General features: G+C 39.1%; 1 protein-coding gene across 3 annotated transcripts in view; it reads right to left on the bottom strand.

Annotated features, from left to right (window-relative positions):
* Positions 1-848: 848 nt before the first annotated feature.
* The window catches only part of NUP50 (nucleoporin 50), a 17,961-nt gene continuing 1,537 nt past the window's right edge, over positions 849-17,272 (bottom strand). The window contains exons 1-9 of one of the 3 annotated variants that reach the window (XR_004841170.1): positions 16,589-16,708; positions 14,823-14,901; positions 13,655-13,738; positions 11,420-11,612; positions 9,435-10,097; positions 8,378-8,456; positions 7,192-7,310; positions 3,996-4,974; positions 850-3,500 (exon numbers count right to left, since the gene is read on the bottom strand). Coding sequence is in view for 2 of the 3 variants with exons in the window: in XM_009648781.2 (XP_009647076.1) it covers positions 4,772-4,974; positions 7,192-7,310; positions 8,378-8,456; positions 9,435-10,097; positions 11,420-11,612; positions 13,655-13,738; positions 14,823-14,891 (1,410 nt within the window). In the remaining variant the exon portion in view is untranslated. Of the gene's footprint in view, positions 4,975-7,191; positions 7,311-8,377; positions 8,457-9,434; positions 10,098-11,419; positions 11,613-13,654; positions 13,739-14,822; positions 14,902-16,588; positions 16,709-17,272 lie in introns of those variants that run through there. The other 2 variants (XM_009648781.2, XM_035888544.1) reach the window with 2 other exon arrangements.

The raw sequence follows: 17,272 nt of genomic DNA, 5'->3' as shown, positions 1-17,272 counted from the left end.
AATAAAGTTGTGGTTTTGTGGGGTTTGTTTCTTTTTTTTTTTTTTTTTTTTTAAGTACTGGGCAATTTAGGAAGGTATGTGGTACTCTACTGATAGCAACTGCATCCTTAAAAATGGAACGTAGGCTCTTGGTTCTTCTCAGTCACTGTAGTTGTGGGGGTGATGATGGGGGGACGTTGAGATAATTTTTGCTAGCCATTAACTGCATCCTCATGCAAGAAGTAGCTCCCATTTGTGGGCATAAAGTGGATGGCTCCAGAACTACAAACAAGGTAGGGCTACGCAGCACGACAGTGGCCAACAGCAGAACGTGCAGTTGGGTGACAGGCGCCCTCATGGTCTCGGCAATTCATGGTGCGTTGGAAAGATGCTCTATGCTGGTCATGACAAGTCTGTCTTGATTCCTCCCCCCCACCCCATTTGCCAAACTCTCACAAACCAACAAAGAGAAGAAGAATCACTTTGTGGCCTGGCTTGAGGACAGTGCTTTTAGGCTAGATCTAAACTACGTTCTACGTATGTCATCAGGCAAAGAGAGATTACTTTTACTCTCAAATCTTTCGGGGGAGGGATTTTGAGAGGTCGATCTCTACAGTCACCCTCTGAGCATGTAAGAACCAGCTTTTCTCTTCCTAGAAAGAGGCAGCCCCAGCTCCTCCCTCTGAGCGGATTCAGCTCGCTGCCCTTGCAAGAAGAAAGCATTTTTGCTGAACTGGGGCTGAGCGACGTGACAGGTTTCAAAGCTGGCTGGAGGAAGGGGCAGAGTAGGACGTTGCTCCTTTCAGCAGCAGTAAGGCCCCATGCAGGAGTTTCTAGGCAGGATTTCACCTGCAAGCAACTGACTGTAAAATTCATTTTATTAATACAAGTGTTATACCCTCAAGGTGAAAGTGATACACACAAGATGCTTAGCTCCCATTCATTTATTCACATTTTCCATGGATTTCTGTACACTTCCTCAACGTATTAAAACTAATGAAAACATTGTTACATGACAAGTTATGTGAAACTTAGGTATCCACTGAAAAATTCAGAGCAGTTTGAAATCTATTAACAAATCATCACATTCAGCATTTTCATTGGATTTATACTAGCTCATGCCACTTTAAATTGTGTAATGTCCGTTAATTTCTGCACACAGGCACCAGCTACAAAATTTTAGCAAATGCAAATAAGTTAAGGCATCAGAAAGTAAGTCTTTAAGGACATTTTAAATGTTACAGTGCTGCAAAGGGAGCTGAAGTTCTTAATTGTAAAGCGTACCTCCTAACTGGTTTATGTATGTTCTACAAACGTGTGCTTTTGAACTGTAAAATTAAATTAAACTTCCACATCCATCAACCAGAAGGGATTAGAGGAACACGCTGTTGTGCTCCCAAATAGGTAATTTTAAGTACATTTACAAAAAACCCCTGCATATAGCAATTTAATATTTTAAAATAAAATTCAAGCCAAGGGTAATAATCTCCTTTACAGGTGATTCCGATAATTAAAAGAAGCAGAGACCTTGATTTTCTATTTTGGGGATGTGAGAGGGAAAGATCTTTAAGCAGCTGAAACTTCAGAATTACAGCAGAAAGAAGAATGCACGATCCAGAAGACACTCCCAACACCTATGTACAGCTGAAACAGTGCAGGAAATTTGCATCTTTAACATCAGGTATCTGAGAGTCACCTGTCAAATATATGCAGTATCTACCTTTTTTTAGGAATGCCACATGGCATTGGAATTCTGATTGGAATTCATTCCTTCTATAGCATGTGCCACTTTTGCTACGAAGGCATTTGTGTATTGATTTTGATGCTCTCCACTCACTTCTGCTTTTACCTCGTTTTAGGCCTTTATTTCCATGTAATATAATCTCTGGCCTTGTACAGTATTTATGCATTTCAGTATTTCTTAACTAGAAACTGAAGCGCCATCAAAAATTTGCTTTTCTCACAGTACTGGAGAAGGGTTGTGCTTTATAACTGAAGGCCAAGTGAAAAGCATATGACTTGCTTTTCCTGCCTCATAGTCCAGACAATTGCAGGGTCACTATGGATGATGTTTATTGAAATCTCGAATTTGCAGTAAAATTTTTCCCTGTTCTTTTCAGTGGCAACTTTTCCTGTGTAAAATGCTTAAAATCGTATGTTTAGGCATGTATTTGACATTCTAATTAACACATATACCTTCCCCTAGCTTTACCAATAAATATGTACATTGCTAAAGAATTAAGGTGTCTCATCTCAAGTAATTTTCCCACAGCTACTAGAAGCTACTACTTGCTACCAGGGATATTGTAAGGTTTAATTCTTCCAACACAATTTTTTATTAGTCTACTTATTTTTCCTTGCACTCTGTGCTCGCCCTCAGAGCATCCCACCCTTGAAAGCGTGACAGAGCTGCACTGCAGCCGTTACTTGGTTTGCCAGCTCTAGAATTGGGCCAAACAGGGGAGTGCAAAACCCCAAGGCTGCTTCACTTTGGAGGCTAATCCTGAGGACAGAAAGGAAGTTAAGTTCATCTCTTGCTCATTTGATTGGTCCACATTTCAATGGATGAAAGAGGAGTTACCCATCCACCAGCTTTCAGAAGTAGAACAAGCACAGACCCCAGACCACTGACAGAGTCGCTACAGGGTTGCTCTTAGAGCGGGATGCGGAACAAATCCACGTACCCCGTGTCCAGCACTCCAGCCTATAAACCTTTCTGCATGGAGAAGTGTCTTAAAACACAACAGTCAAATGACAAATGCAAAGTTAACTGAGCCCTTGGGCGCTAAACCTGAGCCTGTCATAGACTTTTAGGCAATCCTCTGCTTTGCGTTCATACACAATTAACATGCAAGCCTACAGCTTTTGGCCTCCCATTTAGGCATCAGCAAGACTCCTTTTTTAAAAAAAAAAAGCACATTGTTTTTATTTGTCACTTACCCATTAAAAGTAAGTACTGAGCCAGATGCAAAAAAAAGGCACCAGTTTATATTTCAAATAATATCTGATATTGTATCTACGCTTTCTTTACACTTGAGTGTTAAAAATGCAATTCCTGTGACCTCAGCGTAGCTGAAATGCGAGCAAAGGCCTTTGTTTTTTGAACTTTGGTCAAGAGGGCTATAGATCCTATAAAGTTTTTCCTCCTCCTAGTTAAGAGGAGGAAAAAAAAGGCCATAACCTGAATTGTGCAGTTAATGAGGACTAAAGGCAGCTGTTGTTCCCCCCCTCCCCGAGAGCAGTGGGGAGCCACTAAGATGTGCTGCATCTCATCAGATGGTGCTACTACTTCTTCCCCACCCATAGGATGCCACTATGGTGGATTTCCAGGTCCCCTGTGAGAATTGCATCACACTTGTTTCTTTTAAAGAAAGGGATTTTGATTCTATTTTTCCTCTGTGCCGCATTAGCCAGGGGCAAGTTGGCATGTTTCTTCCATCTCCCCAGAGGTGGTCAGTGGGACAGATCAGAGAGCAGTTCGAGTTTAATACGAACATCCAGCTCTTGGATAGTTTCCAGAGCTGGAAGTGAAGCAGAAAAACGAGTGTTAGGGAAGGAGTTTCCAGCAAACAAGATTTGAAAAAAAGGATTAAATAACTGAACATGGTCTGATAAAGTCGAGGTGGAAACTGAGAACAGTGCGATGGTCTGATCCACAAGTTATTGCCACGTGGTTAATTCTAAGAGCTGAAAACTAAGTTATAGATTAACCCAGCGCTCCCTCTTTCTGCAACAAAAAGCTTGTCCTAAAGCTGCCAACTACTGCTTTACTTAACGTAACGCAGTAAAGCACTGCAGTTTTAGCACACAGGAAAAATAATTACAGACACACACTCACATTTATGCATGTATTCTTGGTAATGGCCAGAGGCAATATAAAGATCTATAAAAATCCTGAATTTTGCTTTGTGAAAAGAGATACCTTCAGAAAAGTACCAGTAGCAAGACAAGTACAACATTTACAACTCTGCCTCTGGTGGGTGTCGGTTTGAGCCCAGGGGAGGAGGGAGGAATACCTGGGGGGACCGTAATGGAAGTGCGACCCTTCGCCTCCGACTTGTCAGAAGTCAGCGAATGCCGGCTGTGGGTGTGGTCCAAGATCAACAGTCTTCCAGTTGTCTGCTTGTACTATTGCACATCATTAGCTTGTTGCTACAGTAAGAACAGAACCAACAGTTCTTCTCTAAGAAACACTACTGTCAACAAGACTACGCAAGCAAGTTTTCTTTTAAATAGCTGGAGATGTCCCAAAAGCACACACGAGTCTGTAAGAGTCAGAACACAGTACAACACAGGGTGCACTGTTGTCACCCACAGTTTGAAAAACAAGTCTCGCCAGAATATGACAGACCAATTAAAATTAAAAATCCAGAGCCTAGAAACTGTTTCAACAGTTAAACTTCAACATCCTCCCTTCTCAAAACAAGAGGTTGTTGCATTGCGCCGCAGTCTGTCAGGAAGCTCTGGTACCATATTTTTGTACTCTGATTTCAGTCCCTTCGGTCAAATCAACTGCTGTTAAAAACATATGCTTTGATTTAAATCAATGTGCTTTTATCCAGAAGAGGTCCTGCATTTAGATATTGAAAAATGAGGGAGCACAGTCCAACACTTGTGTTCTATTAAAGCTTTTATTAGCTAGTTTAGCTTTTCCTCACAGAATTTTTCCAGAATTCCTATAACAGTTCTTAATATCAGAGTAAAGAGTTAAGTGTTCAAGTGAAGTTATGGAAGAAAAAAAGAGCAGCAGCAGTTTGGCAATAATTCCTCAAATCACTGGACTGCAACTTATTTAAGCCTCCTTTTTCTCCAGCAAGATTTTGTGCAACTCATCTGCATCCTCACTTGTTTTCACCCTTATTAACATAGTGACAGGAACAGTTGGATTCTTCTCATCAATCGGTGGATTAGGAACACAAACTATAAGAACATTGTTTTTTCCAGTTCTTGTACATGGCATCTTAGGTGGAATTAGAACATTCAACAGTATGTTTCCTGCATATGAGGAGGAAAAAAGTAACAGTTAGCCATTTTTCTCCTTTTACTGCAACACAGATGTTAGTATACTTTCTAAATAGGGATTTAAGTTTGTGTTTGGAAGGAAGGCAATTCGCAAATGTCATATATACTGGTCTTATTCTTCCCTAAGCATCTGCTCGTGGCCACTGCTCTCCCAGATTTCCTTCCTCATTAGGAATGAGGGATCTCTGAAAATAGTGCATCCTCCTTTTTTAAAGGGAGGAGTCTGAAGAATATCAAATCATAGTAGGGGGACACAGGAGAAAGGGAAGGGGACAGGGAGAAGCAGCAAATGAGGACTCGAGTCCCAGTGCTTAGGTTTGTGCTTATGCAAGTTACTCATTCTGACCATCAAGCACAGTTCAGAAGCAGAAGCAAAAAGTTAGCTTTAACACACAGACAGACATGTTAGTCTAAAATTGGATAAACTAGAGTAAAATAAGTAAGTATTTTCTATCCTCAAATTGTACAACGCAGCTGATGTGGTCTACCACTGGGTTACTAACAACAGCTCTATGTCAACTTGTTAAATTACACAGCGAGCTTGACAGCTTCCGTATTAGTGGTCTATTAAAATGGTTGCAAACAAACTCCAATCTGCTTCCACAGAAGATGCACACATTTTGTAAACCTGGTAAATAGTTCAGAACACGGTAGTAGTATTTAGGGAAAAGTCAGTCTTCGCCCTCCTTTCCAGTTCAGTTTTTCAACACAGTGAGATTTTAGGAAAGGGTTATAGCACTGTGTGAAGATAGCAAAAAGGAAAGTGTGCATCACTATGACTGCAGCAGCTTCTAGAAACCAATGCTTGCAAACACTGAGCTGAAATGTCTTAGCGTACGAGCTGAAGAAAAAGGAAAGGTTTCCTCCTAACACATCACCTCAGATGAAGGTAGAGGGAATGTAAATCAACACCATGAAAATTGGGATCAGCTGAGTGAAAATCAAGACTTGTGTTAAAGAGTAGGTAACTTGGGAGAAACCAAGTTTTCATCAGCTCTGTTCAACACATTCAAATCCCCAAGGAGACACCGAAAGCACTGACAACCCTGCCCAATGTCTGCCTTTATTTATTTATTTATTCATTCATTTATTTTATTTATGCCTTCTTTTATTGCTAAGAACTGCCTTTTATCTGGCAAACCTGGTCTCCACTGAAAGAAGTTGATGATTTAGAGGTGACTAACACAGGACTCCCAATCTCATCAGGTATTTGAAAACGGCCCCAAATGGGCCTGCAGAGGCTTCGTATAGACTTGCTATAAACTGAAAGTGAGGGGAGATTTACCAACGGCCTACAGCGCAGCATGGCTTTAGTCCTTGGGTATTCTATAAGCATACTCCATTTTATGGAATTTGTCAAGTGCATGTGAACCTCACAGGCAAGTTTGTTGAAATCAGGTACTGAAGCGTAGCAACGTTTCTCAACAATGAATATCAAAACATTGAATTGCACACTTTGAGTGTGTAAACACTCTTTGGCCAGAACATGACACTTTAATACATCCAATCTCCCCTAACTTCGAAAAGGAAAGAAACCACTGTTTTTTTTTTTTCTCTTTCATTAGCTGTATGTGTTGACGTTCATCTCAAAAGATACTCTGAGGAACTATCACACTACAGGTTATTCCAATTCCGTCGTCAACCTATCATTTGTGATCCAACTGAAGTTACCTAAAACACAGTTCAACAGTTGGACTGCAGCATGCATTGAAGAACAATGCATATAGCAAAATGCTGCATGTCTGGTCTATATAATGCTCCCCTCTACCCCCAAATCCATTGGATGTCTGCCCACATCGCCAACTATTTACATATTCAGGACGAACTGCAAACAGCAGTTGGCCTGCATCTTAGCACAGAATTTGTTGTTCTTCATTCATCGCACCCAGTACACATACACTTCATTCTAGATCTTAAGCCACGCTTCAAAGCCACTTCACAAGTTAGGGATGGAGAAGAGCTATTAAAAAGGGGGGCAAGAGGGGGATACCCAGGCATACACCGTAACCTTTTACTTCCTTGCACTGCACTGTTTTGTAATACTCATTAGAGGCATCCAATTGCTTGGTCAATACTTGAAATTATTCAAGAAAGAGTAGAAAGGTTTTCACTTTGTGTAACAAAAAAAAAATCCTAATGCTTAGCAGGGAATTTCACATCAAGACTTGCTACTAGAAGAAATTTACTTACCTAAATTGGTATCCGCTCGAACTAGGAGTTGAGTTTTTTCATTTCCTGCTGGTTTTAAGTGTAATGTTCCTACACCTTTTTCTTTAAATTCATTGTCCTTTTTGTAGAATAGTTTGCACCTGTGCAAAAAAAAAAAAACCAAAACAAACCGAACTTGTTTGTGCAGTTATGTAGAGATTAAATACAAAGATCTCTCCCAAATACACATACACAGATATATGTATCTGTATGCATCTGACTCACAGTAAGCCAATAGTTTAACAATAACATGCTGTGAGTAGCATAAATCCTTATTCTTCTTGACCTCGTTTCGTGTGCTGACAGACAGCACTTTCAGTTCAAAAAGCAAAGTTAATTATTTCTTTCAGTATTGAAATGACAAACACACTACTTTCAGGGAAAAGTAAAACGCACAACAACCTGTACTCAGGGTCTATAAGGAATAACAACTGTAAGCTACTGTTTAAAAACACTAATTACAAAACCGTTAAGTACTTGCTGTATCATTCTGAAGTTATAATAGGAATTCTGTGTAAAATTTAAAAACTTTTTTTTAAGTGAAGCTCTAATAAACCTAATGCCATTCTTCATAAATTAGCACGTACCTTCTTTCAGATAAAGCAAATGACTTTTTGTAGAAGGACAAATTCTGTGCTAAGTGTTCAGCAGACATGCGATGGCTTGGACTACTGAGCGTGCTTTGAAAAACTGCTTCTAGTAGAGGTAGCCTCACTTTGAACACAGAAGTACAACTTGTTCACTCCTTCATACAACAATCGGCATTTTCCATGAGTCTTATTTTAGGCTATGCAAACAGCTGAGCACCTGACTGAGTTTTCAGAAGTACAGTATGCTACTTCTGTGGTACAAGCCCTGCAATTTAAACTTACAAAACCTGATGAAGGCAGAAACGTCTTCATTTGTAAAAAACTGATCACAAGTAGAACACAAACTAGCTATCGGTGCTGTGTCGAAGATACCCAAGAATTTTAGTAAGATCTTACACGCTTTTGCCTGTAATTAACTTTTTTACAAGTGTAACTTCATAGTCTACATGACTTCCTAACAAGCTTTATTAACTAAGAAGTCAAGAACATGATGTCATTAATTATGCACTGCAGTGATGAAGAATAGCAGCATGTAGGTGTGAATTTTACTCTCAAAGTTGGAATTCCAAGTCACTTACTTCTTTGAGTAGAAAGCATCATCCTCTTTTACTTCATTAACAATGACTTTTGGTGGCTCTTCTTCCTCCTCTTCTCCTCCTTTAAATAAAGTTTTAATACATTAGTGTTGTGAGCACATAATCTGGAAGCTATTTTGGCATTGTATTAGAACTAGTTTATGCATGCTATATTTGACATACGCGTGTGTAGCCTGTCAATGATTTAAATGTATTTTAGCAATCAATGTGGGCTCTGAAGAAGTCTTATTTTCTTTTCATTCAGCCACACCCCTCAAGCAACTTCAATTAAATGGGATGGAAACACCAAACAATCAGAACAAAAAAAAGCAAAACTTTAGCAAGTCAAACTTAAGTCAAAACCTCCTGTCGGGGGGAAAACAGTTATAACGTGCCAAAGAGTAGTCCCCACAAATGGGTCCAAGTAAAGCATAATAAATACTTCCAACAGCCAAGTTTAATTTGGGGGAAGGGTAATCGGTTTCAGGAATGACAGCCAAGAGACTGTGGCAGGATTGTGCCTTTCCAGTCCCTCAACTGCTAGGATTTCTATCAGCTTACTGTACCCAGGTTAGCTAAATAGCAGAGTAAAACTGTCAGGTAGTATGCAACTTTATTGGCCTTACAGTCTTGTAAGAAAGATGTATGAAATTGTTCCCTTTTCTCCCGCATTTTACTGAGGGATCTCTTGATAAACCTACTGGGAAAAGCAGCAGGATTGAAATGTTCAAAGATGAACATACCAGTTGCTTTAAACTTCATTTCATCGTTTCAAGTCTTGCGTTCAGCTAAAGAATTATATTCTACTACAGAAAGTATAAATCTGACAAATACGTAGGTTTTGATAAGCATATGCTTTTAGTTCTACTTAAGCATTATATAAGACTGAGGTATTCCCGGATTAGTGGTACAGTTTTGCACTTCCAAATTCAAGGACAGTTATGATTGAGTTCAATTTAGTATTACTTAATCTTTGCAGTATTCTTAAGTCACATACATTCACAGCTTACCATTAAAATCATCATTTTAAATAGAATCTACCTTTTTAAATAGCATTTACCTTTATCATCGCTATTGCCACTTTCTGTCTGAGCTTCCAATACATTGGTGGATACTGCAGTGACAGCCTTAGCCTGGTTTGCGTCTTTTCCAAACAAACCTGAATTCCCAGGAGAAAATGAGAATCCACTAAGCGTTCCTGAACCAAGGGAACCCAAAACAGAACTGTCAACGCTTTTGCCAAAATTAAATGAGACTGTTGATGTAGCTCCTAACGATGCGTCTTTTTTTTCAGATGCAGCTTCAGGTTTTTTGTCCGAGGTATCCTCAGTCTTGTTGTTGTTAAACAAAAAAGTTGATCCTTGCTGTAGCTTTGAATTCCCAAATGTAGAGACAGACTGAGAGCCAGGTGTCTTGTTGCTTTCGTTTTCAGAGCCGCTATCACTACTGCTTCCATGTTGCTGTTCGATATTTGCTAAGTACTTCTCATAGTCTCTAAAGATGGGTGTCAGGTCACATAGCGGGTTTGTGTTTACATGCTTAACTATCCAGTCACGCACAGAACAGTTTAAAGCTGCTAACTGTTTGTGGTAAACACTAGAACTACAAACTTTACTCTGAGCGTAGCCAGATGAGGACGGTTGACTGCCACCATTAGCTTTTGGGCTTGCAGCCTTTTTCTCAGTAAATGCAGTAGTAGTAGGACCATTTGACAGTGTGGATCCTATTAGAAGGAAAACATGGTTTAGAACTCTTTTTTTTCCAGAAAGCACAGTTCTCATAAAAACCTAAACTGAATGTTCTTGCTGTTTCTTTATCAAATCACTCATTCTTGCTCAGATAGGTAACTCGCCTTTTATCACAACACCATGTACCAGATACTGCAGTACAAGTAAACAGACAATGCTGGGAAACAGACCTAAGCTCTCTAAGTTTAGACAAGTTAGTTAGTCCAGGGATAGACAAAGTAGATGGAGCACACAGTTGTATAAAAAAAAAAGAAATCCAAAGAAATCTTAGAGTAACATTTTTTAAAAATGTTTTGTGTTTCACCCAAACGTTCAAAATCTCAGCTCAAGCTTTATGATGCTGTAACCGTTATTAAAATAAAATATTCAGTTATCTCTTGCTACTAGTGCTTTAAAAAACTCCAAACGCACTAGCACATTTTTGAGTGGTTTCCCTATAAAACCATAATAAGCAAATTAAGAAAATCCTCACTAAATATTTAGGTTTCTCCTAATTTAGTTAAGCTCACTGAAATCTAAGTTATTCTAAACTCCAAACTCCATCATTTCTATTCTGTGGCATGCTGACTCTAAACACTGTGGCATGGTTAACATTTCTCCATCTCCAACACAAAGGGACAGAACTAATATTCTTCAGAGACTACCAAAGCAGGAGACTAGAGTTAGATTTGCCAAAATATTTCACGTGTCTTAAAATGTTGGTATAAATGTAAGAGATAAAATTCTAGTAAGACTGTTTGTAACAGAAGATGTACAGGGAAAAAAGGTTAAGACTTTAGCTATGCAGCATATATTTACAAAGAACTGCAAAAAATAAAGAAACAAGACCTCAAAAAAGAAAAAAAAAAAACAAAAAACCCCACACAAAGAAAACTGCAGTCCTACTAAATGCACATTTTCAATTACCTTTTTTTTAATTAATTCAGATAATTGGGATGATTATTTAACTGGAAAATGTTACCAGCTGTTTTATACTATTCGGACAGAGAGTGCCTTATGCCAATATCTTCCATTCCCACTTATGCCAATATCTTCCACTCCCACTTATGCCTATAAAGCTTTTACCTCCAGTATTAGATCAAATATAGTTTCCACCTCTTAAAACTGCATGCATCTGATAACTTGTATCTCCAGCAGCCTATAATCTTTTTAAGAAAACTTACAAAGAAGAATAAAGTCTCAAAAACTTAAAACAAAACTACAGGGTGGTTTGATTTTGGTTTTTCACTATTAAAATTACCCCACAGATGTTATGGCTGAATTTGTTGATAAATATGTATGCTTATTTAAAACTTACCAAATGCTGATTGTGTTTCGGAGGTGGTCTTTAAACTGCTGAAAGAAGGAGTGCTAGAGACACTACTGCTTCCATTAGACAGCCCTTCTAAAGGCTTTATTCCTGCACCATTACCAAATCCACTGAAGCCTCCTCCTTTTCCAGAAGGCAATATAAAGCCTTTAAACCCTTTAAAAGCTCCTCCGCTTTCAGACTGAGGAGAGGGGGGAAAAAGAAAAAAAGAGAGACAACCAGTTACATACACTTCCTCCACAAAAATCCTATCCCCACTTAATATTCCATTTATTTTACCCTGGTTCAGTGTGTCATTTCATGCATTATTCTAAGTCAGCTATGTAAACAAAGTTAATAGCTTCCTTATGACACATACTGCTACTACTTTTAAAGGACTCAGATGTTTGGTATGAAAATAAACTAGACCTAGGAAGTGGATACCTAAAAGTTGTTCAGAGCAGCGGATGTGTTTGACTACCTATTTAGACATTCATAGCATTTTGTTTTCTTTAAATAATTACATAGCAATATATAATTGCAGGCTTCTTTTCAGCAACTTTTAGCATTTACAACTGCAGTTAGAGTCCAGCACTTCAAGCCACTCATCAAAACAGCATACTTTGTAGTCACCTATGTAATGTTTAAGTGAATTACCCAAAATATTCCCATGTGACTGATGGGAAAAGCAACGATAGACCGTACTTGATAACATAATATGTATGCTTTCTGCAGCCTTTTCATTACCTAGTTCTGAACGCTATCTTTACAGCCATATTATTTTATGGTATAGTTTCTTCTGTGTTTTTTAAGAGAGAGAGAGTGTGATTAACACACAAATAGGCACTGCCACTTTTAGGTACTGCATATAATGTCTTTTGAGGCAACGACCACTTATTCCTGGAAGTGGACTTTCAACAGCTCTGGAAAGCCATCAGAGGAAAAGGAGAATTGCTTCTAGGTAGCTATTTTTATTCTGTATCTCTTTGATCAGCCCTACTTACCTCTCTCTCTGGACATTCAAGTTAAACTGCAGTCTTTTTCTTTGCAGCGTTCTGCTCGCTCCATTTAGGAACATCAATAGATTTCAAGTTTACCTTTTTGTAATTATTTCACAGGTTTCTTACGCAACCTCAGCTGTCCTGCCATCTCTCCCACTTTTTAGACTTTGCCCAGCCTATCCTAGCTCTTCTTCCAGCTTTGATCTCTCACAGCTGACCCCCAGCCTCCTGATTATTACAATGACCTCATCCCCCTTCTCATCCAGTTTTCTTTTTTCCCATTCCATTTGCCCCTGAATCCCTCCTATTCAAGCTGTGGTTTATTTCTTGCATCACCTCTTGCCAGTACAATCCTACATTCTCTCCCACATTTGTGCTTAAAACTACTATACGCCAAAGTGGGATAGGACAGCCTCCTCATCCATGCTGCTTGGACAGCAGAAGGAAAATCAAAAGCAAACCAGAAAACTATCTAGACCCTAACTGCGTCTAGTCCCATTCAATCCAAAAGCAATTTGAAGGATAGGTAAAGTTTCTGTCCTGTTTGTAACATGGCGCATGCCCCATTGAAAGAATGTTTCATAGAAAGATATACACAACAAAGCATCTGTCAGGGATTTTTGAAAGGACTACAATTTGGTTGGACTGGTTAATGCTTTCACAGGGACTAAACCTGTAACAAAGGCCAACTTCCTTTCAATTTTCAATTTGTCACTGCAAAGAGTAGGTGGCACTACAGCTCTTCACAGGGGGGAAAAAAAAAAGTAGCAGCATTCTTAACAAAAGGCATCTTTTTCAATCTCAGATCAGCTTCATAATTTAGCTTTTACTTATTTAGCATCTGCCTGAGACATCCCCCAGTCCTCCAGTATGGGTAACTAGGAGCTTTCGATTTCCAGGCTTCCATCTCTGCAAAGAATGAAACTGGAGCAGTTCAAATGCTATTTCACCCATCTGCAGTAGACACTGTGTCTGAAACACTCTGCATTTATACTTCAAAACTACACATCTCTCTTCAACCAATCAATACTAGTATTACCCATTTTTCATTCTAGCCTTATTCTTGCTATGGAACAGTAAGCAAAAACTAATTTCTATGTATGAGCGGCCTAGTTGCATATACCTTCTAAACAGCAGATTTATACAGTACTATTACAAGCCCAAGTAAGTAAAAACCTGAGCACAGATGTCATATTTTGCAATCAAGTCAAATTACAACACTAACGCTGAGTGATCACATTACCTCTGATCCAACATTTCGGCGCTTTGCTTTTTTAATAGCTCTGTTCTTGAGGACTTCTTCACTAGCTACTGAGAACGTTCCCACCTTTAAGAAGTAGTTACGGAATCATTAGTGAAATTCTCAGAATGCATAAAGGCATCATATTCTGAAGAGATGGCAGAGATCAGGTTTTAACACAACTGTAACACTTCTCCCTAACAAATAAGGGAAGTAAAAAAAAAAACCAAAACCAATACCAACACCCCCTCCTCCCCCCCAAAAAAACAAACACCAAAACACACCAAACAGAAAATATAGTACTGTGATTAGCTTGCCAGTTACTTGGACAATTAGTTGATACTATCAAAACTCTGTCTTTCTTGTTACAAACAATCTTCAGTTTGGAGAAGGTATATTGAGATGTATGCTAGAAGTCAATCTCCTGCAGTCTGCTGTACTTCAGGTATTAGCAAAGGCAGCTAATGACTACTTACTACCCTGTGATAAATGAGGAATAGAAGGGGGTTTTATATACAAATTTATGGAAAAGTTATCTGTCAGCTTTCTCTCTCACATCTTATAGGCCTAAACATTTAATACCTTTAGTAGTACAAAAGCTAGCACAGTTTGTTTAGAGATAATACATGAGTAAGTATGAAACACTAAATATGAAAATCTCTTTTTACAATCAGATGAAATGTATCATTTGACTGTTTGCTTAATCCTTCTGGCTGTGTAGGGACATTTAGCTAAGCACTCCAAATTAACCTATTTCTGAAATAAACTATTACTGACCTTTAAAAAACAAAACAAAACAAAAAAACAAACAAAAAAACGAGGCATAAATTTTATCTCAAGAAATCAAAACCGCTTTTCTTGCAAACTCAGTAAATACCCAAGAGTTCAAAAGCATTATGCATTTTTAAAAGTCTGGGGTTCTCTTTAGAAATGTAAAGTTCCTTTCCCCTGAACTGCTGATGTCATTTCAACTGTTAAAAGCTGCTTTGCCATATGGTCTGCATATATTGGAAGGTTTATAAAAAAAAAAAATTGCTTATATAAGATTATCTTTAATTGCTACACTTTTAACCAAGTCTACTGTAGATTTCACCCATGAGATGTAAATGCACATGTAAACATCTGCCCTACTACCTACAGGGGTGGTGGGGGGGTCTAATGTGTATCTTACCTCTTCAGCTTCATCCTCCTGATCCCAGTTCCTGTCAGTCAGTTCCTTCTCTGCAATTCTCTTTGCCATTTTTACACACCTGTGTGGGGAAAAAAAAAAAAAAAAAAGAACATAGAATCAACTACACAGAAATTAAATTCTAAGCAACAGTGGTCTTCAATTTGTATTACTTAGAACAAATAATGGGAATCAGAGTTCATATAGAAGTAGGTCAAAACTGGAGTGACAGCCAAAAATCAAGTGTTTCTAACAACTGTTGTGGCAACAACAATCAATAGCACTTGAGATTAAAGTTGTGGTGATAAGCCATATTTGATCTTAAATTTAAGCAACAATAGAAATGTGCAGTTCAATTACGGAATAAGTTTTCCTTAGCAGCAATGCTAGCTAGAAAAGTTCCTTTCAGTCCCATAACCCATAGACGTGGTCACCACTTAATCTGAAGGGCTACAAAAACCCCAAAAATATGGGAAAAGGATCTAGTTAAAACATTCCATATTCCACTCCATCTTCCTCAAGGTACCCATGTAAGAAGCAAGAAGTTGCTTTATAGCATCTAAAATAAATACTGATGAGGACCTACTAAAGCAAATGCACAGCAAGCTTGGGTAAGAGTGAAGACAGTGCTCTCCTACAAAAAACAGGATCGGTAGATTACTAATTAGAAATTTGAAAAAATCTGTTACAAGTAAATCGGATCATTTTTCCTCCAAAGGAAACATAAAGCGTATCACAGATTTTAGAGCAATTACTGTCAGCAGCCAATCAACATTTTGCTACTTATCTCTGCAATGTAAAGTAAAATCAACTTTGGAGAAGAAATGTCTGTTAACAGTTCTAACTTCTGATTTTCATTTTACTAAATTACAACTTACCAGCTGTGTACAAAAACAAGGAATGAATCCAGCTACGTTACTTTGTATTTGAAAGACTTGGCAAGCAATCACATTACTCAAACTTTGTATGAAAAAAGGGGCTTTTTACTAACTATGATTATATCAACACACACTACATATGAAAACTTTTCAAAGAAAAGATGTATTTTTGTAGCAATTTAAGTCTCAAGCAAGCACAAAATTAAAACTCTTCAAAAACCCTCTTAGGTTTGTGATTAAGACCTGGCCAGATTAAAAAAAAATTCCACAAATAGTTAATTTCAGAGCCGAAAATAGTAGCAATACAGAGTTACAGAACATCTTGTTTAGCCAATGAAATATTTTTAAAGAGAATACTAAATCCAGCTGCACATACAGAGATCACACGTCAAAGCCATGAATTTTGGTCTGACACGCTTCACAAATAAGGTCAAGTTATTAGGATCTTTTGGAAGTACAGTGACAAAAGACTGTTTTGTGTAAACACTTTAAAATGCCCTAATCCACACTATCCTGAAAGTAGAGGTCCTACCATGCCCTGCTTGATTCTCTGCAGACTGAGGAACTATTTAAATCTAACCCATTGGAAAAAACAAAACAAAACAAAATTTTTTATAAAGTCACATTAGCTCCCCAGTCCAGTTTCCCACCACAAGGGCATACAAACACTTGCAACCAGAGGAAGACAAGATTGCATCTGTTTGGCAGCAGCCAGACCTCAAAGGCTAGTAAGACCTAGAATTACACCATCGGATTCCACAGAAGCTCAAATTACCACTCTTAACCCAGCCACTGAAGCATGACAAGCACGACATTAACTCTAAAGCCTGTTCTCCGCTAATAGAAGAGGGGTAAACCTGTTGGCTTTGGCTCCAGGTTCTTTGCACCTACCTGTGTTTACACGATTTCTCTGCACCAATACTGAAAACAGGAGCAGACAACCGAGTCTAAGATACACGAAGACAGGAGCAAGAGCATTCTAGGCACTGAGAAGCAACACAAAACCACCTCTACCCGACATGCACAGCCTTCAAGAAGTTTTTGTAGCAAACGGTCTGAACAGGTTGAGATGGGAGTACTCTGAGAAACAGCTATTTTATTTAAAATAACCACAATATAGCTATTTTGTCGAACTACTACAATCCACCTAGTAACTACAGCTGCCCTATTTCACGCAGCACTTTTTCAGAACAAGACTTCTAACATTTGCGTTCCACAATATCCCCCATCTACCTTAAGGCTACAAAACTCACACCGTCGGAGCGCCCCGCCCAAAACCAGGCGGCAAAAGAAGCCCCCGGTCTCTCGCCACACTCGCAAGGCCGAAGACGGCCCAGCGCTGCGGGCGCTTCTCAGCCCCGAGCGGCGCGGCAGGAAACGCCGGCGGTACCTCAGGGTGCGCAGGGGCGGCGGAAGCCGGGCTGGGGGCGGCCGACCCACGGTTCATCCTTTCCCGACATCTTCCGTTTCGGCGTGGAGCTCTTTCGGTTTAACCACGCAACATCCCGCTCGCCTCCCCCCCGCAGGCCTAGCTGCGAGCCCCCCCTAGCACCCGAGGTTCCTCCCTCCCGCCCC

The sequence above is a fragment of the Egretta garzetta genome, unplaced genomic scaffold, assembly GCF_000687185.1.
Source record: "Egretta garzetta isolate BGI_Z169 unplaced genomic scaffold, ASM68718v1 scaffold81, whole genome shotgun sequence".
Lineage (NCBI taxonomy): Eukaryota > Metazoa > Chordata > Aves > Pelecaniformes > Ardeidae > Egretta > Egretta garzetta.
This window is presented reverse-complemented; position numbering and strand designations above follow the sequence as displayed.